Raw genomic sequence first — 27,104 nt, 5'->3', positions numbered from 1 at the left:
AAAATATCACAATTCTCAGTCGAGACTAATTAAAGCATAATTTAATTTCATGTTTCTTACACCCTGTCTCTCTTTTCTACCACCCACTCTTCATTTATTCTTGCCTTCATTTGTTTTATCGTATAATGACACATCATCTTGCATACTTACAGTTATCTTCTCCGTAACCTGGCAGATTGACCGAAAAGATGATTAGAATGGCGGAAATGCTCCTGTCTCCTGTATTTATAAGAAAAAAAACCAAGGGGGAAAGCTTTCCTCTCTGTCCCTTAAGCTAGTTCTCGCAAGAGCAGTGTCCATTCAGTGTCTCCTCTGTCCTTCCTCCCTACCTCCTCTTCAATGCCCCTGTAATTGGCCTCCTCTTTTGCTTTCACCAGTGACTTCCTAGCTGTCAATACAATAAAGAGTTTCATGTCCTTGCCATTTTCAAAATCTGACATTTAACATTTCCCTCTTCTTTGAAACACTCAGCTCCTTGGGTTCTCTGTTAAAATAGCTCCGGCCTCTTATTTCTGCCCTCTTTTCTTCTTCTTTAGTTCATTAGCTATTGCAGATCCCTGAAACACTCTTTTGTTGAATTCTGTCCTTGTTTTTCTTTTCTTCTCATATTTCACTATCTGTTTCTTTCATTGCATGAGCTTCAGCTATACCTTTATGAGCTAATGGAACTCCATAAACATATCATAGGCCAATTTTCTTTTAAATGCCAGACCTATTTATCCAGCCACCTTCTGGGCTTCTCCATTTAGATATTCTACAGGTGTTTTAGATGCTGAAAGACACTTGCTCCTTGGCAGAAAAGCAGTGACAGACCTAGACAGCATATTAAAAAGCAGAGCTGTTACTTTGCCTACAAAGGTCCATATAGTCAAAGCTGTGGTTTTTCCAGTAGTCATGTATGGATGTGAGCTGCTGCTGCTGCTGCTAAGTTGCTTCAGTCGTGTCCGACTCTGTGCGACCCCATAGATGGTAGCCCACCAGGCTCCCCCGTCCCTGGGATTCTCCAGGCAAGAGTACTGGAGTGGGTTGCCATTGCCTTCTCCAATGCATGAAAGTGAAAAGTGAAAGTGAAGTTGCTCAGTCGTGTCCGACTCTTAGCGAGCCCATGGACTGCAGCCTACCAGGCTCCTCTGCCCATGGGATTCTCCAGGTAAGAGTACTGGAGTGGGTTGCCATTGCCTTCTCCAATGGATATGAGAGTTGGACCATAAAGAAAGCTGAGTCCTGAAGAACTGATGCTTTTGAACTGTAGTGTTGGAGAAGATTCTTGAGAGTCCCTTGTTTAGCAAGGAGATCAAACCAGTCAATCCTAAAAGAAGTCAACCCTAAATATTCATTGGAAGGACTGATGAATCTAAAGCTCCAATGCTTTGGCCTCCTGATGCAAAGAGCCAACTCATTAGTAAAGACCCTGATGCTGGAAAAGACTGAAGGCAGGTAGAGAAGGGGGCAACAGAGGATGAGATGGTTGGATGGCATCACCGACTCAGTGGACATAAGTTTGAGCAAACTCCAGGAGATGGTGAAGGACAGGGAAGCCTAGCATGTTACAGTCCATGGGATAGCAAAGGGTCAGACATGACTGAGTGAACGACAGCACAGGTATCTTGAATTTAAGTTTCTTAGACTAAATTTATCTCCTTATTTCCATATACACATGTGTTTTTATTTCCTTCATCTTTGGTTCACATGGAATTCCAGGCCCAATACCCCAGAGATTGTGTTTCAATAGATCTACAGTTGAGTACCAGAATTTGCATTTTACCAGGAATCCCAGCTGACTCTTAAGCAGGTGGTCTCGGGACCAAACTTTGAAAAACTGCCCTGCGAATGAATGGTTCCAGTTTCTTCAGGACTTTCCATGTAAAGTTGTGCAGTTGAGGTGATGGGTTGTGGCTGAAATCTTACGTAAGCTCTGCTTTTCGAGCTGTATGCCTTTTATTCCTTCTTACAGTACCACCTCAAGACCCGCTTAGTCAGGTTTATAGACTTGATCCCCCATCCCCGTCACTACCCCACGCCCCTAGTTCTCTCAGTATCACCAGAAGGGTCTTTAAAGTGCTAATCTGATATGCCATTAATTTTCTTAGAACTCCTCACTGATTCCTTACCATTTTCTTCTGGTTAGACTGTTAACTGCCTAACATGACACATGAAACATTTCATGACCAGGTATCTACTTAACTGGCTACCTTTATTACCTCTTCAAAGGCACTCTACAAGCCAATCATCCATGCCCACTGTCTCTCCCTTCCTCTAGTTTCCTCCATTTCTTTCTCACTTCCATACTTTGTTTATTTAGTTCCCTGTGTCTTAAACACAATTGACTTCACCTTCCTCCTAGTATGCACCTGCCTCCATGGGGTCTCGAAGAGCTGGACATGACTGGGCGACTTCACTTTCACTTTTCACTTCATGCATTGGAGAAGGAAATGGCAACCCACTCCAGTGTTCTTGCCTGGAGAATCCCAGGGACGGGGGAGCCTGGTGGGCTGCTGTCTATGAGGTCGCACAGAGTCGGACACAACTGAAGTGACTTAGCAGCAGCAACCTGTATTGATATTAAATAGAAGTGATAAATTACACTGTTGCCAGTGTTCACAGGACCACTTCAAAGATCACAAAAAGATAATAAGTGTAGGAGCTCTTTGGTAAATACATCAGCAGCATGTGGTGCAACTGTTCATGTTGATTTAAATTAAAATATAGAAGTGTTTTGTTTTCATCTCATCTGAAAAGATGAAGTCTTCTGAAAAGATTATTCTGACTCATTTGTGTATTGAACAACTCTTCCATTGCCAAAATAATTCAGTGTTTTACATACATTGAAGTCTGACTTTATCCTCAGTTTTGGCTGCACTGGGTCTTAGTTGCTTCATCCAAACTCTTAGCTGCAACATGTGGGATCTAGTTTCCTGACCGGGGGTAGAACCTGGGCTCCCTGCATTGGGAGTGCAGAGTCTTAGCCCCTGGACCACTGGGGAAGTCCCCTGAGTTTACCTTTTTATGATTTGGTTTTCAGTAGATTTTTCTGCTCTAGCCCCTGTAATTTCCCTCATGTAGCAGCTGCCCTGCTCAGTGGCTCAGTGGTAAAAGAATCTGCCTGCCAAGCAGAAGATGTGGGTGCAGTCCCTGGGAAGAACTCCTGGAGAAGGAAATGGCAGCCCACTCCAGTATTCTTGCCTGGGAAATGCCCTGGACAGAGGAGCCTGGCCGCGTACTGTCCATAGGGTCACAAAGACTAGGACAAGACTGAGCAATTAAAACAGCAACAATCAAAGCTAATCCTTTCCCCAGTTTCTTTCAACAATACGAATTGTGTTCACACGTCAGTGTCTTTTTCCCTCAGTGCCTTTCAAGTCTTTGGGTCTCCAACAAGGATTTCCAGATAAAACTATGCAGTGGTTATAATCTGACTTCGGAGGAGGGGAATCTTTGATTTGAAAGTTATCCTTTGCTAGATACATTGTTAGCCTAAGGAAATTTTCAACCTTAAAAATATTCAGAATGTTGGGATATTTTAGGACTGTGTATCTTTTATCATTCCAGTATAATTTTTTTGTTTTACTTAGTACATTGGAACATACAGTATATAACTTAAAACCTGATTTGTCTTGCACTAAGACACACTGTTTTCTTTCCCAAACCAAAATATTTCTTTATAGGCTTTTTAAAAAATGTTTTAAATTTTCAGTATTTAAATGATGAAAGATTTTCTCTCATTGAAATGAAATTTCTCTCTTTCCATCTCTTTTTATTTTCATTGAAAAAACAAACTATTACAGAAAAATCAAAATACAGGAAACAAAAAGAATTTTAAGATTTACAATCCCACGTATCTACCAATAATCTCTTAATATTTTTGGTGTTTTATAAATTATTTTCTGCAGTAGAGTATGCATGTATACATGGTAAATTGTGTTTAAAAATGAAATCAGGCTATATATACCATTTATAACTGGTCTTTTAATTTAATATATCAGAAACATCTTTTTCATATTAATGGATAAAAAAGGTTGCACTGCATTGGACTGTAATTTTTATAATTGTTTCATCATGGAACGATTTTATTGGACACTAGCTCTCCAAACCCTTTCTGTAAATCAAAGTTCCTTTTACTCTAGAAATGCTGTGATTCAATTATAGTACATAGTCACAATCTTTTTTAGCATTTTTTAGTATGATTCATCAATTATTGCCTTTTTGAAAAATCTTTAGTTTGTTTAATCAAATGGCTTTCCCATCAGTTTTAATTTTTACCATTTACTACCTATAGTAGTAATTGAATTATAAATGACTTGAAATTCACTTGCTAGTAAATCTCTATTAGATGCTGCTGTAAAGCATTATATAAGGAATAGTCAACTAAAATTTCAGGAACAATGATTCAGATATATGCAAAGAAGTTGAGATATAAAACATGTTTTATAAATAGCTGCAGGACAGCTTTTATTTTGTTTTTCTTATTTGTAAGAAAATAAATCAGGCAAAACCTTAACTAGGCAGACAGCAGTTCAGGAGATAAAGGGCAGAGTTCACATAGCTATCACATTTCTTACTTTTGAACTCATAAATTTCCTTTTTCATAATGGTTTATCCTCGTTCATCCATGTATTATGAATGCCTTTTTTCTAGACTTATCTTTTGTTTAAGTAATGTGTATCTTTTTGACTTTGCCTATTTGGGGGAAAGTTTTACTTAGAAAAATGGAATAAGTAGAAGGTTACTTAGGTCAACTGGGTTATTTACAAGTTTTTATAACTTTTAATTCTTTGTGCCACTTAACAATTATAGTCTAAACATAGTATTTTTAATGTGCTAGAAAAGCAGTTTTAGCTTTTTATATTCTGTGCTACTGTGAGCTTAGTATCCTAAAGATGGATAACTTCCATTCGTATTCTTTTTCCAAATACCCTTGTACTTCATCAATTATCTATGGACAAGCTACCCTGTCCAATTTGGTAACCTAGCCACAAGGTAGTGATTTAAATTTAAGTTAATTAAAGTTAAAAGTAAAACATAGTTCCTTGGTCATACTTGCTACATTTCACGTGCCTGGTAGCCACATAAGGCTAGTGGCTATCGTACTGTATATAGCACAGAGCGAGAGCACGTCCACTGTCACAGAGAGTTCTAGTGGACCTTTCTCGTTAAAATAGGTAACTAAATTTGAGAGCAGGATTGAGTGTAGCTTGTTATTTTTTGTACCCAGTTAGTAATAAACAGTTGTTATGTAGGTGTGTTTCTCCAGTTTCCCAACTGTTATGATGAAAAAGTAAAATTCACTGAGAAAGGTTTTCTTTTTGATAAATTATTTGCAGTTTATACATCCATCATTACAAGAATTCAGTTCTGCTGTGGCTTCCTTGGTTATTTGAGGTTGAGGTTTGCCTTTTAACATCAACCTTCTGAACTCTTTGCTGATTGAAATTTGCCCTTATAATTCATTTATTGGATTATAAGCTGCTTTGACTAACTGCTCAATCCTTCTCTTCGCACACCCAAAAACCTTTGTCATAAACATCTCCTAAACTGAAATATGCTGTCCACAGACCTCCTGTTGGTATATCTTTCTTTAAGGCAATGATTCTCAAAATTTGGAAAAGCAAGTTGCTGAGCCCATCGGTGTATTGGCTTAGTACAGTTTCCAATAATTCCATCTGTTTCCAAGGCAGAGATAAGCAATTCCCTGTTCCTTTAAACTGTATGTTGGGTATTTGAACACGACAGACTCTTAAGTGATGTGAGGGGGAGGGGAATGGAGCACTGTTAACCACAGAACCCACTGGGCACAGAGCACAACTGATAAAATTTTCCAAGAGGTAGAAGCTTGTCCTGTTGCAGATTTAAGGAAGTAGGTGCCCCAGCTATTCATCCTCGCTTCCCACCTTCAGGCTAATCTGCCTTTCGTTAGTAAGAGCCTAGATAATCTGAGCGTCCTCCCACTGCTTTCCTGTGACTGGCAGTAGATCTAAAGGTGATCACTCTTCTTGAATCATGGCTTGGCTGCTGCTTGATCATCAAATGCAGAGGAGCCTGGTCACTTGGGGTGTCCAGCCATTACCTATGCAGAAGCAATCCAGACCTACATCATTACAGAGTCTTGGTGCAGTGTGAGAATCACTAACCAGCATGGCTGTGCTTGCCGCTGGATAAGTCACAAGTACCTGCACACTCCCAAAGGGAAAGATAAGGACTGTTGAAGAGCAGTTGCCCAATTTTCAGGCAGTAGCTGCTTCTCATTACTAGCCATTTGCTGTCAGATCTTCTGATTTTGTTTTTAAGGGAAACCAAGAAATCGAAAACTGTAAGTAAATCTAAATTTTTGAAAAACATTTATAGGCTAAACAGAACTTGCTACAGTATGGATCCAGACTTCAAGCTGTGGGCATGCCACCTCTACTTCCAGAAAAGTGAAAAGTGTTAGTCACTCAGTCATATCTGACTCTTTACGACCCCATGGACTATAGCCCACCAGGTTCCTCTGTCCATGGAATTCTTCAAACAAGAATACTGGAGTGGGTAGCCATTCCCTTTTCCAGGGAGTCTTCCTGACCCAGGGATCAAACCTGGGTCTCCTGCATTGTAGGCAGATTCTTTAGCATCTGAGCCATCAGGGAAGGCCCAACTTTTCCTCTATTCCTTTTTTCAGAAATGGAAACCTGGTCCTCAGAAACAAAGGCATAACAGCTCCTTCCTTTCCTTCTTTCTTCAATAGAGTTTAGCTGTTTGCTCCCATCTTTACAATTAACACTTACTGAAAAAGTGGAAACAGTGACAGACTTTATTTTCTTGGGCTCCACAATCACTGCGGACCGTGACTGCCACCGTGAATTAAAGACACTTGCTCCTTGGAAGAAAAGCTATGACAAACCTAGACAGCATATTAAAAAATAAAAACCAGAGACATCACTCTGCTGACAAAGGTCTATATAGTTAAAGCTATGATTTTTCCAGTAGTCATGTATGGATGTGAGAGTTGAACCATAAAGAAAGCTGAGCACCAAAGAATTGATGCTTTTGAATTGCGGTGCTGGAGAACACTTTCGAGAGTCCCTTGGACTGCAAAGATATCAAAGCAGTCAGTCCTAAAGAGGGAAAGCAGTCCTGAATATTTATTGGAAGAATGAAGCTCCAATACTTTGGCCACCTGATGCAAAGAGCTGACTCATTGGAAAAGACCTTGATGCTGGAAAAGATTTGAGGGCAAGAGGAGAGATGGTTGGATGGCATCATTGACTTAATGGACATGAGTTTGAGCAAGGAGATAGTGAAGGACAAGGAAGCCTGGCATGCTGCAGTTCATGGGGTCACAAATAGTCGGACATGATGGAACAACAAAGATGTACATAAACATCGCTTAATATGGGCAACACATAATCATGTAGATGCTTGTTCTCCCATTCCTAGCAACCAGGATAAGATCATCACAAGAAGAAACACCTTAACTCTTGGAAAACTCTTTATGCTGGGCAAATGTGAGCCTCCATAAAAAAAGATTTTGAAGCAGTACTGTGAATTGTTGCACAAATGTTGGTTATGTCTGGAGGCAGTGTGCTTAAAATTTCTTCACAGCCTGTTAACCTGAAACTTGAATCATAACTAAATTATCTTGCTTTACTTTAAAATTAAGAAAGAATACACAAACCCACCATTTGGAAAACCAATACTGCCAGTTCTCTAATTTTTTATTTTTTTATTTTGAAGCTGTAGTAAAAGTTAAAATGCTTACTCCCTTAGAGCTTTCCAGCCTCCTGCTGATATGATAACAGGTATTACAGCTTTACATCCAACAGTTGGTTGTATTATATTTGCTCAACCTATGGAATACCAAATTATATGAAGCCAGTCCTTTGACTGAGAAATGAAATATAGCAGTCACATTCAGAAGGAAGACTAATTGCAGAGTAAATATGCATATGGCAGTCAGATGATAGGAGTCGAGAACCTGTGAAAATAAGGCATGTAACATCAGTGTAGTCGGCTGAGAGATGGTACTGTTTGATAGGACCAGCTGGGGAACCAGCAGGAAAAGATTGCTTTGCTTCTCTAATTACCACCAACCCATAAATAAGATCTTCAAGAGGCTAAAAGGGAAAAGCAGAAGGTGATGGGACATGTCGTAAAACTTAAGTGTTTGGGGTTCTGTGGCTGTTTTTTAGTGCCATTTGGAGTATCATCTTGTGAGAGGACAAACTGTTACTACAATAAACATATTAAATATATGCATGGAAACATCTTCATTTTAAAAGGGTGACAATGATAAGCAAACGAGAAGGTCTACATTTGAGTGGCTTTTGCCCTTTATGGCTTTAACCAAGTTTTCTTAAAGCAAATTGATCCTAGAAAGGAACTTAAAGAATAGAAATGGAGATAGCATGGCAGATGGGTTAGTGGGAGGGTTTTCAAAGTATGTGAGAATGGTATAACAGAATCAGAAATGGAAGTGGGGAAAGATGTTATAAAGAAAACTATTGAATAGAAACAGCTTAATTTTTTAAAATACCTCTGTTCATACAGAAATGTCCACCTAAATAAATTTCCAAAATATTGTCAATTATGGTTGCCAAGTAAGGTCTTGGTTCTCTACTAATCAGGAACTCAAGACCCAAAGTTACGTAGCCATCTGTGTGATAAGTTTTAAAGTTTTCCTAATACTTAGGATGTCAGTTTGCCTGGAAAATCCCATGGACAGAGGAGCCTGGTAGGCTGCAGTCCATGGGGTTGCTAAGAGTCGGACACATCTAAGCGACTTCACTTTCACTTTTCACTTTCATGCATTGGAGAAGGAAATGGCAACCCACTCCAGTGTTCTTGCCTGGAGAATCCCAGGGACGGGGGAGCCTGGTGGGCTGCCATCTATGGGGTTGCACAGAGTCGGACACGACTGAAACGACTTAGCAGCAGCAGCAGGTTGTCAATTATATTGGTCCTCAGTTTTATTAGGAAGTTGTAGTACAGTTTTTGTGAAACTGGTTTGGAAATTACTTGTAACTCAGTTTCTGAAAAGTACCAACTCATTTAATTGCATTTAGATTCATTTCCTTTGAAAAGCTTCTGAAGAAACAAATTAGTGCTCAGAGCTGTTAACACTTGTAAATGCAATTAAAATTTATAAAGTCAATTGGAAAACTCACTGGGATCTCTGATAATAACAGTGGTTGTTTCTCTTATATTAATTCAAACTGATGAGGTGAAAAAAACAAAATCACTTCAGGAATTTATAAAATGACACATATATTGTTGATACAAATTGAGAGGGCTAAATTTTTAGTGAGCTAAAGAAGATATAGATACAGATCTGGATGAATGAGCTACAGTTTACATAAAACAGCCTTGTATATTCACAGTATATATATTTATAATAAAAATAAGTAATTGAGTACAAGTTCCTGATTTTATTTGGCAGATTGAATGATGCCACTGGAATGCATCTCTATATATCAGTGCCACTCATCAGTTCTTGGGATTAATGTCATATTAAACCAAATGTAGGAGTAACTTCACTGGAAGATGTCTTTAATTAACTTCTGTGTGTGTGTGTGTTCGCTCAGTCATATCCAACTCTTTGTAACCCCATGGACTATAACACACAAGGCTTCTCTGTCCATGGGATTTCCCAGGCAAGAATACTGGAGCGGGTTGCCATTTCCTCCTCCTGGGGATCTTCCCAACCCAGGAATTGAACTTGGGTCTCCCGCATTGGCAGGGGAATTCTTTACCACTGTGCCACCTGGGAAGCCCAGTTAACTTCTGAGAGCCTGCAAAACTGCACAGCCTAGTTACCTTGCAGATGGGCAAAACTTCATTGCAGTAGACCTCAAATAATAATTGGTAATAAGTTTTAGGTTTGCTTTTTAAATACAATTTTAATTTTCCTTTATTCATGTAATGACTTTTTCTTGACTACTTGCTATGTGCTAGGCACTATGATAATAAGGATGTACATAATACAGATGGTGCTCTTTCTCACAGAATTTACATCTAGCAGGAGATAAAGGCCAGTGAACAAGCAATTTTAAAATCTGGTGCCATTAGCTAAGATGTAACTGGTTAGAAAAGGCTTCTTAGAGGAAGGAAGAACTAGAGAGGGGATGGTGATGAAGACCCAAATAACGTAGTGGGAGTGGTAATGGAGTGAAGGAATATTAAATATGCTAGATTTTAGGGTGAAGAAGTCTAGCAAGGTGGACAGTAAAACATCTGGGATGGGGAGCAAGGAGGAACTGTCAAAGAGGACACCCAGATTTCTTCCTTGAGCAGTTGGGTGTGGCAGACTCAGGAGGGGGATTGGGTGTGGGTGCAAGAATGGAGGAAGAGGCAGGGTGAATGTAAGGAGCAGTTGGGACCTCTAGGGGCATGGCAGCCTGCCCCAGTATCCTTGCCTGGAGCATTCCATGGACAGAGGAGCCTGGCAGGCTCCAGTCCATGAGATCACAGAGTTGGACATGACTGAGCGAATAAGCACATGAGACATCTAAGTAGAAATACTCCCACATTCAGAACTCTTCCTGTCATGACATTTTTTTGTCTTTTATAGGGGATTTTTCACTTGAGTGTCTGAATCTGAAATGCACATTTACATATTTTCATAGTAAATTGAATATTGTTGTTCTCTGACTTGCTTTTCATCTCAGCTGATTACCAGTACGCATATAATTATGTGTTTACTGGGCTCCAAACATTCATTTGGGTGGGGATTTAAGTAAAACTTAAAATATTATTTCTGGAGAACAAAAAGTTCTATTACATAAATTACTGAGAAGAAAGATTGGATTAAAAAAAATCATTAACTTTAAAAGCCCACATTATTCTTCAAATAAACATTTATTATATTGACTTATTAAAGCTCTGGGGCACATTGGGAAATTTGTTGTTTCATTTTTTTGTCTTTTTTTTTAATACAACTTCTGAACATTCCAAATAAATTTTTAAAACCAAAAAAAAAACTAGCAGCAAAGAATAATGACTTTCTTTTGGCTTCCCAGGTGGCACCAGTGGTAAAGAACCCACCTGCCAATGCAAGAGACATAAGAGACATGGGTTCAATCTCTGGGTCGGGAAGATCCCCAGGAGGAGAGCATGGCAACCCACTCTTGTATTCTTGCCCGAAGAATCCCATGGACAGAGTAGCCTGACAGGCTATGGTCCTTGGGGTCACAAAGAGGCAGACACGACTGAAGCAACTTAGCGTGAACGCACATAGCCTAGTTTAGAATCCTTTTTATACACAGAAGGATTTCCTTTCATATATAGTAAGGGAGGGAGAAGGCAATGGCACCCAACTCCAGTACTCTTGCCTGGAAAATCCCATGGACGGAGGAGGAGAAATAGAATTTACAAGGTTTGGATTCAGCTAACCCATGGCTACATAGATTAGTGCTGTGGCAGTGGACTGAGAATGAGCCCATTTATGGTTTCAGGGATTGGCCAGCTATCTGTTGGCAGTGAGCCCTAAGAGAGTAAGAAAGCTCTTTAAAGAATTTCCCAAAGCTAGTAAAATAAGCGAGCTTCAGGTTCTCTCTGCCTAGCAATCAGTATTAGAATCAAACAGCAGAATGGAAGTATTTATTTTATCTGTAATTGATACTAACTACCTTTTTGTCTTACTTATATTAAAACATACATAATATTATAAAATACTTTTAATGGTTTCTTTCTCATCAAGATTTGTGCACTTCCTTTTTATGTTAAGGTTTCGAAGGCATACACAGTGTTGTCAAATAGAGCTTTGAAGTTTTGTGCTTGAATATTTTAATTTTGCAGGAAATTTGACCTAACTAGACAATAACTGGTAAAAAGTATATACACACACAATTGCAGCACAGGCACCAAAGGGGTAAATAAAATGTGTATGTAGTTGTTTTAAGTTTGGTTTTTACACTCGGTGGAAGAAACAAGACTGAGATAGTTGAGTTTACCTGGTGAGGCACGTCTACTTAATTAGACTGTTAGTATTTAAGAGGGGTACCCCCATAGCTTACTTGTGAGGGAACTGACAGCCCAGTTAGTACTGGTTTTGGCAGGACCCACCATTGGCTGATGTGATGTTTTAGGACAAGTTAGAATTTGTGAGTATTTTGCACCTGATTTAATACTGTTAAAATACAAATACATCACTATCTTAGTATTGGCCAGGGTTTGCAAGTCAGTGAATAAAATTATTACAACTTCAGCTTTTAAAACAAGGGATGAATACGGAATGTAATGTTTTCTGATGAGTCAGTTAAAACTTCTTTTTTAAACTAACACCTGAGTGGCTCTCAGCTTCCTGTTTTCAAAGCTAAGCAGTTTAGACTGGTTAATTCTTGCAGGCGTTAATTTTCCATTCCACATCCCATGTTCACCTTCAATATGAAAGCACTGCTGTTTTATTTTAAATGGTTTGAACTTACAAAAATGTATCAATGTATTCTATATTTCAAAGTATGTTGTATATTTGAAAATGTATTCTCTCTTTTAAAAAACAATAGAGATAGCATACTTGAGCTCTACTAAAAAGCTGGAAATGTAAATGTGTAAGATTTTCCATGATTTGTGGTATGTAATGAACATTTGTGAGTTGAAGAATTATATTGGCTATTGTATATTGGCTATTATATTGGCTAATTGGTAGATTAAATTTGTTGCTCTGAGAATAAGAATTGTGTGTAGTGCATTTCTTCTAGAGATAAAATTATCTTGATAAAGTTTTAGTAAGTATTAAACATGTAAAAACATTTTAGATGTTTTTATTTTCTTACTTGAAAAAGTCGAGACAGTTCATTGACTTTTTGAGGCTTTTATTAATGTATATTTTTCTGATTCTAGTTTATCTTTCCCCAGTAAAAATATAAGTTAATTTTAAATCATGATTTACTATGTTTTTTTGTTAGGGAAAAAATTGTGAAGCATTTCTCTTATTAAACCTATAACAAAAATTTTTACAAATGTGTAACTTCAGGAGAGCTAGTGAAGAAAGCTTTATAATGTACAGGTCAAGATTCTGTAAGTATAGATTGCTGGTTCAGTGGTATTTTTTAATATTATGCAATAACATGCCTCTGGACTGAGGTTGAAATTGAATCATTAAGTCCTTAAGAAAGGCTTTGCTATTCATAAGAATTTAATATTTCTGCTATTCAGAATTTATTGAATATATAGTTAAACTGAAGCATAAATTATTAGGCTATATCATTATTGTAATATATACATGTATATTATTAATATTAATATTCTTTAGCATTTTTCCACTAATTTGCAAATTAATCAGTGACTCGGTATTTTACTAAGATTTGTATTTTTTAATGCAGCTTATAAAAAACAAAATTGTGTCAAGTCTTACTTCTTTTTTTTTCTTTAGGAATACCAAAATCTGATCTCCTGCACACCAAATCGTTAAGGGGCCATAAAGACTGCTTTGAAAAATATCATTTGATTGCAAACCAGGATTGTCCTCGATCTAAGCTTTCAAAAAGTACTTATGAAGAAGTTAAAACTATTTTGAGTAAGAAGATAAATTGGATTGTACAATATGCACAAAATAAGGATCTGGATTCAGACTCCGAATGTTCTAAAAACCCCCAGCATCACCTGTTTAACTTCAGGCATAAGCCAGATAAAAAGTTACTCCCACAGTTTGACTCTCAAGTACCAAAGTATTCTGCAAAGTGGATAGAAGGAAATGCAGGTGGCCTCTCAAACTGTACACAACGAATGTTGGAACAGAAGGAGAACACAAACTTTGGGCTTGCTGTGTTACAAGATTCGGGTACCACTTTATGCCATAATAGTGTACTGTGGCCTCATAGTCACAACCAGGAACAGAAAAAGGAAAAGACAATCTCTGGTCCAGAGGCTCATGTCCAGACCCAGCATCCACATTACAGCAGAGAGGAATGTAAGTATAGGGAAAAGGGGTAAAGACTGGAGTTCTTTTGGTTCTTTTTTATTTTTTTAATGTTTTATATATGTGATGTGTCAAGAATTTTGCTGTGGAAGTACAGATTTGGTTAATTTAGCATTTAAATGACAGGTTCACCCTAGCAAAAATGCCATCATTTCTTTGGAATATTCCTTAGTATGTCCTAAAACCACTGGAATTCTACAGTCCCATCATTTGTTTTGCCATTTCAAATGATTAACAGAACGGAATCAACAGATTGGGAATTAGAAAGTTCAGGGTTCATATAGTTTAGAAGCAGAGCCTCCACCATTGACAAACACACACTGTTATGTTGCTAATCCCTACAAGACTAATTGGGGCTGGTATTTCAAAAGCAGAAATCTGACATTTTACCAAAGGCTAAAGGTAACGTGGGCACCTGGAAAAAGTGACTCATTCAGTCTGCATCTATTTCTTCAAAAACACACAGGAGCGGAGTTAATTTTAATTACCTTAGAATCAAGTGATCTTAGGGCTAGAAGGGCCCTTGGGTATATTTTTATATAACTCCTTGATTCTACATCTGAGTTATCTCCAGTTGACGGTGCTCCCCTGGTGGCTCAGTGGTGAAGAGTCGCCTGCCAATTCAGGAGACGAAGTCAGTTCCTGGGATGGGAAGATCCCCTAGAGTAGGAAATGGCAACCTACTCCAGTATTCTTGGCTGGAGAATTCCATGGACAGAAGAACCTGGTGGGTTGCAGTCTATCGGGTCACAAAAGAGTCAGACACAACTTAGTGACTTAACAACATATAGCTAGATAAATTGATTTTCAAACTGTTTTCATAGTACGTTAGTCTTTTTCAAGCTACACATCATGAAGCGTGTGGCGCTTTAGCAAAGTCAACTCAATGGGTAGTAACTAGCCCTTTTTAAAAACTGAAACAGCATGAGAAATATCAGAACCCACTGGACCTAATGCTAAGAATTTTCAGTGAACCTTTTATTTCAGGTGGAAATAGACCAGTTGTGAAATAGACTGGTTGTGAATTGTGGGCAGAATTTGAAAACCCAGCACTTTAGGAGTTAATGAATGAATCCTAGGGTCCTGTTAAATGTCATGTTCAGAAATAAGTGCAGATACTTTTTTTAAATAGGATGTTGTGTTGATGGTGTAGATAACTTATTTTCCCAGGTTGTCATGGTAGTAATGAATGTATTTTCATGTTTCAGTGAATTCGATGACTCTTGGTGAGGTAAAGCAACTGAATGCAGAGCTCCAACAGCAAATACAGGGTAAAGACTCATGTCAGTACTTTTTACATGTGCCAGTTTTGATACAGAAAATCCCTTATTAGCATTATTTGCATTTAAATTTAGAAATGATCCTCTTAGAGTTTCCAGAGCAAAAAGAATTTTTCTTAGTCTTCTCTGTGACCTGCTGGTGAAGTAGATTCTTCTTTTTCTGGTGAAAACAGAGACTACAACTTAAATCTCTTACTAACATGTTTTTACTACCTACTGTTGTACAAGCACTGCACAGGTGTGCTCCTTAGCAGATTTTTAAGGCAGGTGGTATTGGCCCCCCCTTTTTTTTTTGTTATTATTAACTCTTCCAAACACAAACGTAGTCAGAATAATGTAGTGAAACCCTCTTTCCCAATTTCAGCTAGCTAATTTTCCTTCTTCTCTACTTGTACCCATTTTCCTTCCCCTACCCCCACCTCCAGCATGGATTATTTTGGAACAAATTCCAGACAATATTTTATTTTGTTGTCCATAAATGTAATAGTTTAGAATTTTCTCTAAAAGATAACATTCTTTTTTAGGCAATCACAACCTCATCTTTTTAAAAAAAGAACAGTAGTTTGTTAATATCATTCAAGTATGATGCTAATACAGTTAACAGTGTTCAAATTCCCCATTGTCTTTTTTTCTTTTTCCCCTACAATTAATTCCCATTTAGGTGAGGTAACTGCACTTCAGAAACCTTAAGTTGCTTACAGTTGCTTCAGTTGCTTACAGAGATCTTGCATTCAGTAAGCAACAGATTATGGATTCTAATTCCTGTCCTTTTAACTCCAAAGGTAGTGGTCTTTCTTGACCACACAGCCTCTCAGGATAATAACATAATAATAGCAACTTACATTTATCAAGTACTTATTCTGTGACAAGTACTTTACAAGTATGATCTTATTTAATCTTCACAGTAACCCTATGAGGTGCTTACTTTCATTACTGAGGTTATTCCATAAGAGGAAATTAAAACATAGTTTAAGTTACTTGCCTGAGACACGTAAGAGTCAGAACAAAAATTCAAAAATTCAGGTAGTCTGAGTCCAGAGACTCTTAGAGGAGGTTCCAGACCTGGGTACTAACAGGCACTTTACTGTCCATAAATCATATTAGAAATTCATTGAACCTGTATATTCCATGTGAGGAAAGGATCTCAGAGATGATTGTAACTGTCATCTCTGCTGTGCATCCGGGTCACTGCTTAGGACTCGCAAGTTTCATTTGATGGAGAACACCTTATTCCAGTTGGCTATGCAACGTGTACAACTTCCTAGGATGATCAAAACTCAGCTGTTTCCTTGGTTTCAAACTACTTTCATTACAAACACTTGCCCAATGTGTTCATTTCAGCTTAAGTACTTGAAATATAAATCATAGATTAGCTTTCTGTGTATTAAAAATAGAATTACTTTTAAATTTTTACAGAAGTTTTTGAAGAGTTAGCCCACCAAGTGCAAGAGAAAGATTCTTTAGCCTCAGAGCTCCATGTCCGCCACGTTGCCATCGAACAGCTTCTCAAGAACTATTCCAAGTTACCATGTCTGCAGATGGGCCGAACGGGATTGAAGTCACACCTGCCCATAAGCAACTGAACTCAACTTAGACTTACTTCCTATGCTCTGCCATTTTTTGGTCTGCTGGGCATGTTCACTTTGAAGAAGTTGAAGAAAGTTATGGTCAATTATTTTATGGTCATTAAATTTGCAAAGATTAAGGCAATATTCAACATCTTTGCCAAATAAAGCAGACCATTACACTCTAGTCTGCTAGGGTTAATCATTTTGATTCATTTGGGGAATCTGTTTTCCCGTAATTACTAAATAGCCCTCCCTAATTTATACCACATGTGACTACTTAAATATACTGTTACAGTGATTTTATTAAACATGTTTTAATGTAATTCACCTGTCAAAACAACAGAAGGTTAACAGTTCTTATATTAGTCTAAATTACTGAAGATAACATTTAAGAGGGAAATGGAATTCATAATATCACCTCTTATTTATTGAGCAATATTTTAATATGAAAATTTTATATATAAAAATGCTATTTTAGGTACCTTTTCATTCTCTTTATAAATGTGTATTTGAATGGCTCTATATATTATAGTTACACTTCGCGTGTGAATATGTTACCCATATTTCACATCACTGCATTTTATTCTCTTAATAATGTTTTTACAGCTGTTATCTTGTTTTCCAAAGATAAATGTATTTTGGAATAGAAATCTATCTAGTTGAACTGTTTTGACTTCTAGAGGAGTTAATAACTTTTTAAAGCAAGTATACAGGAAAATAAAAGACATTATTTTTTTCTAATAAAAGCAATTATGAGTTCAGGAAGAAAATACTAATCTAGTTTTTGTATGTCAGCTCATCTCTATAGAAGTAAAAGCCTATTCTAGTCAGTATTACTTTCAATAATGACTTTGATGTGTTAGAATTTAGACAAGAATTTTAAGTCAAGCCTCACTTCCAAGTCAAATGTAGTATCTATCTTCAAATTTAATATGCCATGAAACTGTTGTCCTGTCTTTGAAAAAAATTAAAATCATTTTGTGTGCTCGATAAAAGTTCAAGAATTCAACTGTCCAAATTCTGTTAACATCATTCATAGTCGTGCCCAAAGAAAGCATTTTCTAAATTTTAGAATATAAAGGAAAAGAGAAGATTGCTTGTGACAGAAAAGTAAAACTCTTAATTCAAAAAAATAAGCTCCTTTTTAAGAAGATATTCTTGTTAGTTGCTTCTCATGTTTCCAAGAGTTCTGAACAAACAGGTTGTCTCAAACAGAGAAGTTTTCAAACCATATAGTATAGTAAATGCTATAACCAACGCAGATTTATAATGGGCTCTAAATTCTGTTTTCTGCTGGTACTTAGAATGTATTTATGAGACAGGATCCTTTGCATGAAAGCATCAAGAGAAAAGCCCATTAGCTTGGCAGTTTCATACACAAAGATATGAATAACTTCCGCCTTAAATTTGGCAGCCTGCCCTGGCTTGGGTCAGTCAGATTTTAGTCTTGAACACAAAGAGTATTTGACCAAGCAAAGAAACGCCTCCATCTAGTAGAAAACAAGTTTTTGTCATGCTAAAATGTAAAATGTGTTAAATTTGCCTGAGGATACTAAATGATATGTTACTGATTTTTGTCTTGTTTTCTTTGAAGTATGACATAACTGCTTTTTGGAGGGAGCTTTTGAAAGACACTTTGCATTTTTCTCGATTCTTTGAGTCATCCAAAATGAATTTAAAATCCAAGGAGTGGGGAATGAATTCATTGCCTTAGTTTTGATAAGCTTTAAATTGAATGTGTGCAATATCAAAAATCCCTATAAATTGTAAGCTGAATAGAGATCTTTCCTGATGCCAGTAAGTATCTCAGTGCTTCCTTGTTATGGACAGATGTTCAAATTTGACTTCACTCTCCTTTTTTGGCATAATTCACTAAGGATGTTACCAGCCAGTGTGCTGCTTGCACACATTTGTGCTTCTATTTAGATCACTTAGGGACAGTCGTAAAAACTGGGGATGCCTTGCCTTTGATAGAAGCAGTAGCTTGTTTCCAGAACAGCAGGCACATGGTACAGTCCTGAATACAACAGTGTTATCCAAACAAAGTGTTTGCTTATTTCTGGCAAATATGTAGCTTTACTACTGAGTTTGGCACAATTAGATGGGATCATACAGGTACCAAGGTCTTATTTGGAGACTCTGATTTACTCCAGTTAGATATTTATACGTAAGCTCTTCAAAGGCACGGTGCTCTTAAAAAATACCTGTGGTGCTGGTACTCACACTAGTACTTAATTTGGATGGATATTCTAGTTTAAAAAATTTTTAGACTAAAGTATTTTGCAGAGCAGTTTATCCAAATATTTGGTAAACTTATTTTATATTCCTATGTTAGTTTTCTCGAATATGCAGTTATTCTATATGCTGAAGTAAGGATAAGGGATAGAGTTGAGTTCTACCTTCAGAGAATATGAAATACTGCAAATATTGGTTACCACACTTGACCATTTTTCGGCAGAGTTGTTAGTACTTTTTGAGGATGTTTAGAAGAAAATCTCACCTATACTTTTAGTTTCAAAAATGGCAAAAAAGAGATTGTCAGCCAGCCATTACTGACATTTTAATGGCTTATATGATTAAGGAGAGTGAAATAAGACTAATATTTTTTCACTTTAGAGTTCATAATTAGGCAAGTTGAATTAAGTTTAAAAAATTAGTTTGAAGTTGAAAGTGATTTTTGACAACACAAGATTGTTCTCTTTAAAGATTTTAAATGCTGTCAGCCTTTTAATTAAGCTAAAAATGTGTTTACTTTGCGATTATTACCCTTTGATCCTAGTATTTAGTGTCCAAATTAGTCTTTTGAAAGGCATGCTCTTTTCAAACCAGACCAGTGATAGATGATGCATGCGGGCAGCCAGATGTGTTCCAGTCCATTATGTAGCTTCTTACAGTGTTGGGAGCAAAGAAATGTTTTTAGTTTTTCAAATTATATCTTCATTTCACCACAGAGTGCCCACTTTTATATACATTTGAGGATTACTTTTAAATAAATTTCATGTTGGGAAGTGATTTCAGAAATATAGTCAAAATATATTGTTGGCATCTTGAGATTTCTCGGGTTTTTTATTTTACCATTTACCACTGAAAAGGGTTTAGAGCTCATTCTTCTTTGTTTATATATTTTTTTATCTTGGTGTTTATGCTGTTGCTTTCAGTCAGTTTTTGCTGTGTGTGTGTTTTTTTAATGAATTTTTGGGGATAGATGTGTATGTGTTAATGTTTACAAATTTTGGCTTTATTTTGTTTTAGAAGAAATCTGCTAGTGTTATTAATGTTGTAAAATGTAATACAAAATGTATATGCTCAAAATTTCAGTAGGAACTTTTAAAGAATAAATTATTTGTGTAGCTCAGTAAGCAGTTCAGGCTAGTGACCATAAAATTAGGTTATGTGACATAACAACTTTCAAATGGTACAGTGTAAAGTTCTTGTAGTGTTATTTTTATGCCGAAGTAAGATGTTTGAGTACTTTTAAAGTACTTAATAAAAAAAAGTTTAGTAATCAAGTATCTTTTGTTCAGATGTGGCTGTAAAACAAAGATAATTGATTTCAGTGTTCAGTTGCATTTTTAAGTTTAGGTTGGTGGAAATAATTATTTGAGGAAATTTGTGGTGGAATGGGATAGAGTTCATTGACCAAATAATAAGGTAATGAAGCCCTGGCACAAGTAAATGTATCTTGGAGAAGAGCTGTAATACTGTGCTTGGAATAACAAAGTTCTGTCCAGCGTCTCAGTATTTTCATCCACTTCATCCTTTCATAACTGACCTTATTAATAATGTAGCCTAACCTATTAAGCAACTTTATCACCTTGCTATGAACCATATCATAGCAAGTCTCTAAAACTGAGATATCTTTAACACCTAGTTTGTAACATACACTTCTCATACTCTTTTTCAGTTTAAAAGAATTCGGATCACTAATGCATTTTAGTGATGTTGAATTAGTCCACAATTTTAACCTTACCAAATTAAAACATTGAAAAATCATGTGAGTATTGCCCTCCACCCTCCCTTCACAAAGTGTTGCTTGGAGCTTCTTTCAACTGCACCCAAAAAAAGAATTTTAGTAAATGTGTTTCTTTTTTCAAACATACAGAATGTTTATTTCCATCCTACTGCCTCCAAAAGAGGCATTTTAGATGTTGAATTAGTCCACAATTTTAACCTTACCAAATTAAAACATTGAAAAATCATGTGAGTATTGCCCTCCACCCTCCCTTCACAAAGTGTTACTTGGAGCTTCCTTCAACTGCACCCAAAAAAAGAATTTTAGTAAATGTGTTTCTTTTTTCAAACATACAGAATGTTTATTTCCATCCTACTGCCTCCAAAAGAGGCATTTTAGAAAGTGTTCAGTAGTGACTTCTGTTAAATGCTATTTTATACTTTTATAATTTGTGTGTGTGTGTTAACCTTGCTTTAAATTTGAGTAGAAATTCATACAAAATTGCCTAAGACGTCTGAGAAAAGAAAATGAAGCTGCCATGATGAAAACCAAGTTGGTTTCAAAAAAGTTTATTTAGACATTACTTGGCTGTTATACTTTCCTTTTAAAACTGCAATAATTTATATATTTCTATTGCTCTGCTTTGGAACTGTAATTACATATGCTTGTCTACTATTTTTAATTTTACAAAAATAAAATAAATATTTTATTATCTGTTAGCTTTAGTGGCTATTTTTAAGTGTCCGTATATTTTCTCTAAATTATTGACCAAGTGAGAAGTTTCATTTTCAGGTTTAGGAAGTCTACACTTAAGAATGGTTATCTAACAGTTTCTTAATTCTTTGTGAGAATCTTTCTTTGATAATATTCCCGCTGCCCCAAGAGTTCAGAAGCAGAAAATAAGATTCTTGTGGCTGTCTAGATGCCTGTGCAACTTTTTAAGGTTTTAAGTGTGTTAAGTTTTAATAAGCGCATACAACTGTATAACCATCCCCTCTTACGATGCCTTTCATATCTCTTCCTTCTCCATTTCCTTTCCAGGGTTCTGATCTCTGTCACCATACTTTGCCTTAGAACTTTACATAAATGTTATTCTACAGGATGTACTTGTTTGCCTCTGGCTTTTTTTTTCCACTCAACTGGCTGCTTTAAAACTCATCTGTATTAGTGCAAGGATCAGTAGTTCATTCCCTCTTTTTTTTAGCAGACTAGTCTTCTATTGTATGTATTAGTTTGTTTATCCATTCATCCTGTTGAAGGACATTGAGTTGTTCCAATTTAGGGTTCTATAAATAAAGCTGTTGTGAATAGTTTTAAATTGGCTTTTAAAAGGATACTGAAGTAGAAATCATTCAAGATTACTTGTGGTTAGCACTATGAATCTGAATATTTTTCAAATTACCACTTTTCCCACAAACGATTTTTAAAGTAATTTATATACCTGTGGTATTAATTTAAAATTAGGAAACAGTTGTTCAAGAGATCAGAGGTAGATTATAAAATAATGAGTGTTTGAGAACTTAAACATGAAGTTCTCTTCAAAGTCTAAGACCACTTTGTTTTCCAGAAAAGGCAATGAAGACCAAAAGAGTCTGGTTTGGAGAAAGTACTGGAAAAAGCACCAAACCACAAGCGAAGCTGTTCTCCTATTTAGCTTTGAACTGTTCTGTGACATTAAGGGAAATTCATCACATAAACTTTTCTGAGTTCACTGAGCTAGAGCAAACAGTTGGTAAAATGTAAGCCTAATGCTGCTTAATCATTTTTGTTCCTGCCCAGGTTCTGAGCCTTCTTAAGAATTTTCAAATTACTTATAAAATGGTTTGTTCACCCTTGTTATTAAATGTCATTATAGAACCCCAAATTTTTTACAGGTGTTTTAGAGACTGACCGGTAGCAGTGAGTATGTTGATAGCACTTCTCTCCTCCACGAATAAAAAAGGGGAGCTGCCAGCAGAACAACGCCTTTTACATCGTTTACATATAGGTGTTCTAAATTATTTGTTAAAAGGCTTTTAAAAGTTTTATCTTTGGAATCTGATCTAGATGATGTCTTAGATCCCCTTCTGTCTTAGGTTCCACACGACTTGCAAATAAACATCAGTGGATTTTACTTTTTCAGGGGAAGCGGGGAGGGGCATGTGCTCTGCATCTGAATCTTATTCTGGTGCTCAGATAGCACAGACCACCTTTACCTGTGGAAGCAAAAATTTCTCCCTACCTCCCTTGCATCTGGGACACTCCACCTAGTTGGTGAAGCAAAGAAATGGTATTCGAGGATGAGAACAGCAGCGTCTAACCAGCAACAGGGAAAACATCTGGTGTCATACCCAGTGCAGGCAACACGTAAGCTCCTGGCATCTGGGCTTGAGTAGCCATTGTTCAGAGGATTTGACCTTGAACCTAGTAGCAGAGTAATCACCTTTGTTGCTGCCTAGTTTCCAAGCTTCCTGGGCAATCTCTGCCCGTTGAATCAATTCCTTTTCAGCCTAAATCAACCAGTCGCCTTCTCTGGCTTGCAACTGAGAACGCTGTTACGCTTCACTTCAATGCTTGCCCACTCAGATCTTTCAAAATTGGTTTCTAAAAGTGAACCGCTGAGAACCACCCCTTATCTAAGCTGCCCCTCAGGACCACATGGTCTGCCTTTTGGGTCAGCTGCAACTGATGGGACGGTTCTGAAGACAAACCTTTTGGTAACATGCTGCTGCTAAGTCACTTCAGTCGTGTCCGACTCTGTGTGACCCCATAGATGGCAGCCCAGCAGGCTCCCCCATCCCTGGGATTCTCCAGGCAAGAACATGAGTGGGTTGCCATTTCCTTCTCCAATGCATGAAAGTGAAAAGTGAAAGTGAAGTCGCTCAGTCACATCCGACTCTATCGACCCCATGGACTGCAGCCCACCAGGCTCCTCTGTCCATGGGATTCTCCAGGCAAAAGTCCTGGAGTGGGGTGCCATTGCCTTCTCCATTTGGTAACATAGATGTCTGTTTTCCTGTTAAAAGTGTTGATTGTTCACAGGCGGGGTGACTTTGGAGCTCTTTCTCTCTCTCTCTTTCTCTCTCTCTCTCTCTCTCTCTCTCTCAGTAATTCTCCAGTATGAATTACTGAAAGTACTCATGTTTGTATCTACCAGGATCTTGAAGGAAGTGATATGAGACAATGCTAATCATAACTTTAGCTCTGGGCTTGACCTGTGTTCTCTCAGGTCATAGTGAATGACCCCAGCTCAGTAAGCATATGTTGAATGAAGGACTGAATGATGAGACTCCAGAGGCACACCAAGCCTGCATATTCTCCATATCAATTGTCGTCATTGTTGCACAGGCATGTCCAACTCTGCATGGACTGCAGCACCCCGGGCTTCCCTGTCCTTCACAGTCTCCCAGAGTTTGCTCAAACTCACTTCCATTGAGTCTGCGATGCCCTCCAACCGTCTCATCTTCTGTTGCCCCCTTCTCCTCCTGCCCTCAATCTTTCCCAGCATCAGGGCCTTTTCCAATGACAGTAGCTACAGGAAAAATAAATAAATGCCTAAGGCTGTCATCCAGTGACTGAATACTGCACATTCCACATACCCCACTCTCCACAGCATCTCTGTGACTCAAGCCTTTGATGACTGACACTTGTTCTGTCTCTATTTCCCTTCCAAACCAGTAAGTTCTCTAACTTAGAGCTTCATGAAACAGATGTCAAGCAGCTGCACCTCCAGGGTTTCTCAATGACTAGGTCAGGGGTGGAACCCAAAAATTTCATCTAATGAATTCCCAGGTGATGCTGATCCTGCTGATCTACACGGCATTCTGCAAAGCACTGCTCCAAAATCATCCACTGCCCAAGTTTACTTCACAAAAGATACATTACTACTTTGCTCCTCAGACGTTTCTAGATTACTACTGCCTAGAGATTAAAAATCAGTCCTCACAGCTCAGCATTAGAAGGCTTCATCACCTGGCTCCCACCTGTTTTCCATTTTAATTATTTCATCAAATTGAGATCGTGTTCCAGGAACTCAACAAACCCTATAGGCTTAGGGTCTGAGAGATATAAAAGCCAACAAGGCTTTATCGGCCAACTGAAAGAGAGTCTGCCTTGAGGCTAAGGACTGAAAAAGGTCCACTGGATTTAGCCACCGGGATTTCAGTGAGGACAGTTTTGCTGCACCTATGGGAGCAAAAGTAGATCCTAATGAAGCGTGGGTGGGAGGTAGGATAGTGGATTTGGGGTATGAGCTCTTTAGAGTCTAACCGTAAAGTTGAAGTCACGACGGTGGGTCCAAGGTTTTGTTTCATGTTGGGAAGTGGTGGGGTTGGCCAAAAATTTTGTTAGGAATGTTACAGGAAAAACCTGAAAGAACTTTTTGGACAACCCAATACTTAAGCATAAATACTGAGAAGACATCTTCTGGAAGAGCTAAAGATGAAGAGGCAGCAATAATCAAAGGAGTAGAGTAGGACTGAAGAGCTGAAACAGTGCGGCACACCTAGAATGAATTGTCTTCAAGGAGGTCTAGGATCATCTCAGGCTTTGACATTGGACAGAAGCTAAAACCACAAATGAACGTATCTGAGGGTGATTTATTGGAGAGTAAGTTGAAAAAGTCCCTATCTGGCTGTTTCCATTTTCTGTGAGAGAAAAGGAAAAGATGATGGGGTCAGAAGCTCGAGGGAAGTGGTGATGTGCTAAACAGCTGCTTCTGAAGGAATGAGAAATGTCTCGCTACAACAGGAAGGGTTGCCACACTTTAGATGAAGTGGAGACTAGCACCCATGACTCACCATTGATTGAATTTCTCTAAATTTGCGTTCTGATTTTGTTACTGTAAATACAGAGGAGTATTTTTGCAATTGGAGTAAACTGAAAGCGCTACTGAAAATAGAATCTAAAACTCAAATTCGTGGCTCAAAAATTCACAAACCACCACCCCATAGATAAAGTTTCAAGTGTGGGGAGAATGAAAAATTTGAAAAGCTCCTATAAATAGTATGTAGGAAACAATGAATTATTGGAGAAGGAAATGGCAACCCACTCCAGTGTTCTTGCCTGGAGAATCCCAGGGACGGGGGAGCCTGGTGGGCTGTTTCTGGGGTCGCACAGAGTCGGACACGACTGAAGCGACTTATCAGCGGCAAGCAATAATTTTCACTTGTCCTTTCAGTAATTGGTCCTACAGGCATGGTCCTAAGTCTGTTTTGAAGGACAAGCCCTTACAGGTCAGTTGGTATCAAGCTTCAGCAGAGGGAAGTGGGGAAATTTGAACCTAGATAAAAGGAGTTTGTTGAGAGGCCATCAACCTCCTCACAGAATGTGGAAGAAAGCCAAGGCATAGCTAAACACAGAGTTTCAGATCTGTAACTTCAAAGTAAAGGAAAGGAGATGTAAAAGGAGAAAGGCTCTTCTGGGGGAAAGAGCCAAGTGAAACGAAAGTGATGAAGGCAAAAGAGGAAGCTGAAATGAGCAAGGCCATTGCTGAACTGAAATTCGGGAACTTGGGGCCTAACCCACCACTGCCGCTCCTGGGCTCCACTTCACCTCTCTTGGCCTCTGTTATCTTGCCTGTCAAAAGTGGACTTGAACTTGATGATCTTCAGGGGAACTTCCAGCTCTCACCTTCTATAAGGATAATGAGTTTTAAGAAGCCTGTGATGGACAGTTTCCTCAGCCTCTGCATGAACAGTAGAGCTGAGCTGAAAGGACATAGGAAATGTGCTTTCATTTAGAAGAAACCGTGAGGTGCTTTTACAGCAAGATATTTCTGTGATCATCTGTAACAAAAGAGATAGGACACAAGAGTGAGCATGGCTCACAAACAACCCTACAATTCCCTACGTGCTGTTTATAGAAAGAAAAAAAGGACTGTGAGTCTTGACACCTCATTACTTTCTACTTTCTTTTATCAGGGGAAAATATTTGGGGAGACTCTTCTCTCACACGATCAAAAGCTGGGTCACCCACAGTACAGCTCCTAAAGACTGGCTCAGGCACTTCCACCTGTGTTTGGAAAATGAAAAACTATAAATGAAGAGAAGCTGTGCATGAAGCTGTTTGCTAGGACATGATCTTTTCAATCAATAAAACTGTCCTTTATTTTGAGATTACAGCTTTTCTATTATGGGAGTAGAAAAGTTTCTTCATGAAGTGATAACAGTAGATGGTAGGTTTTCATTTTTATTTGTTTGGATTTGAGTCCTTACTTGGTAAATATTAAAACCACAGTCTTATGTTGGTTCATGATTCAGGGTTCTCCAAATAAACAAAACCAATAAGGATAGGTAGACAGGTAGGTGGGTAGACAGATAGGTAGGTGAAAGTGTTAGTCGTGTCCGACTCTGTGATCCCATGGACTATAGCTTCCCAGCCTCCTCTGTCCATAGAATTTCCCAGGTAAGAATACTGGAGTGGGTGGCCATTCCCTT

At 37.9% G+C, this 27,104-nt stretch overlaps 1 protein-coding gene across 2 annotated transcripts in view; it reads left to right on the top strand.

Annotated features, from left to right (window-relative positions):
• The window catches only part of LOC104997979 (chromosome unknown open reading frame, human C21orf91), a 33,621-nt gene extending 12,214 nt beyond the window's left edge, over positions 1–21,407 (top strand). Inside the window, exons 3-5 of one of the 2 annotated variants that reach the window (XM_010852959.1) lie at positions 13,343–13,879; positions 15,097–15,159; positions 16,585–21,407. In XM_010852959.1, coding sequence (XP_010851261.1) covers positions 13,343–13,879; positions 15,097–15,159; positions 16,585–16,751 — 767 coding nt within the window. In that variant the 3' untranslated portion in view covers positions 16,752–21,407. The remainder of the gene's footprint in view (positions 1–13,342; positions 13,880–15,096; positions 15,160–16,584) is intronic. The other variant, XM_010852958.1, reaches the window with a different exon arrangement.
• The last annotated feature ends 5,697 nt before the right edge of the window (positions 21,408–27,104 follow it).

The sequence above is a fragment of the Bison bison genome, unplaced genomic scaffold, assembly GCF_000754665.1.
Source record: "Bison bison bison isolate TAMUID 2011002044 unplaced genomic scaffold, Bison_UMD1.0 scf7180017864318, whole genome shotgun sequence".
In the NCBI taxonomy this organism is placed as follows: domain Eukaryota; kingdom Metazoa; phylum Chordata; class Mammalia; order Artiodactyla; family Bovidae; genus Bison; species Bison bison.
The sequence above is the reverse complement of the archived record's forward strand: the minus strand, read 5'-3'. Positions and strand labels throughout refer to the sequence as shown.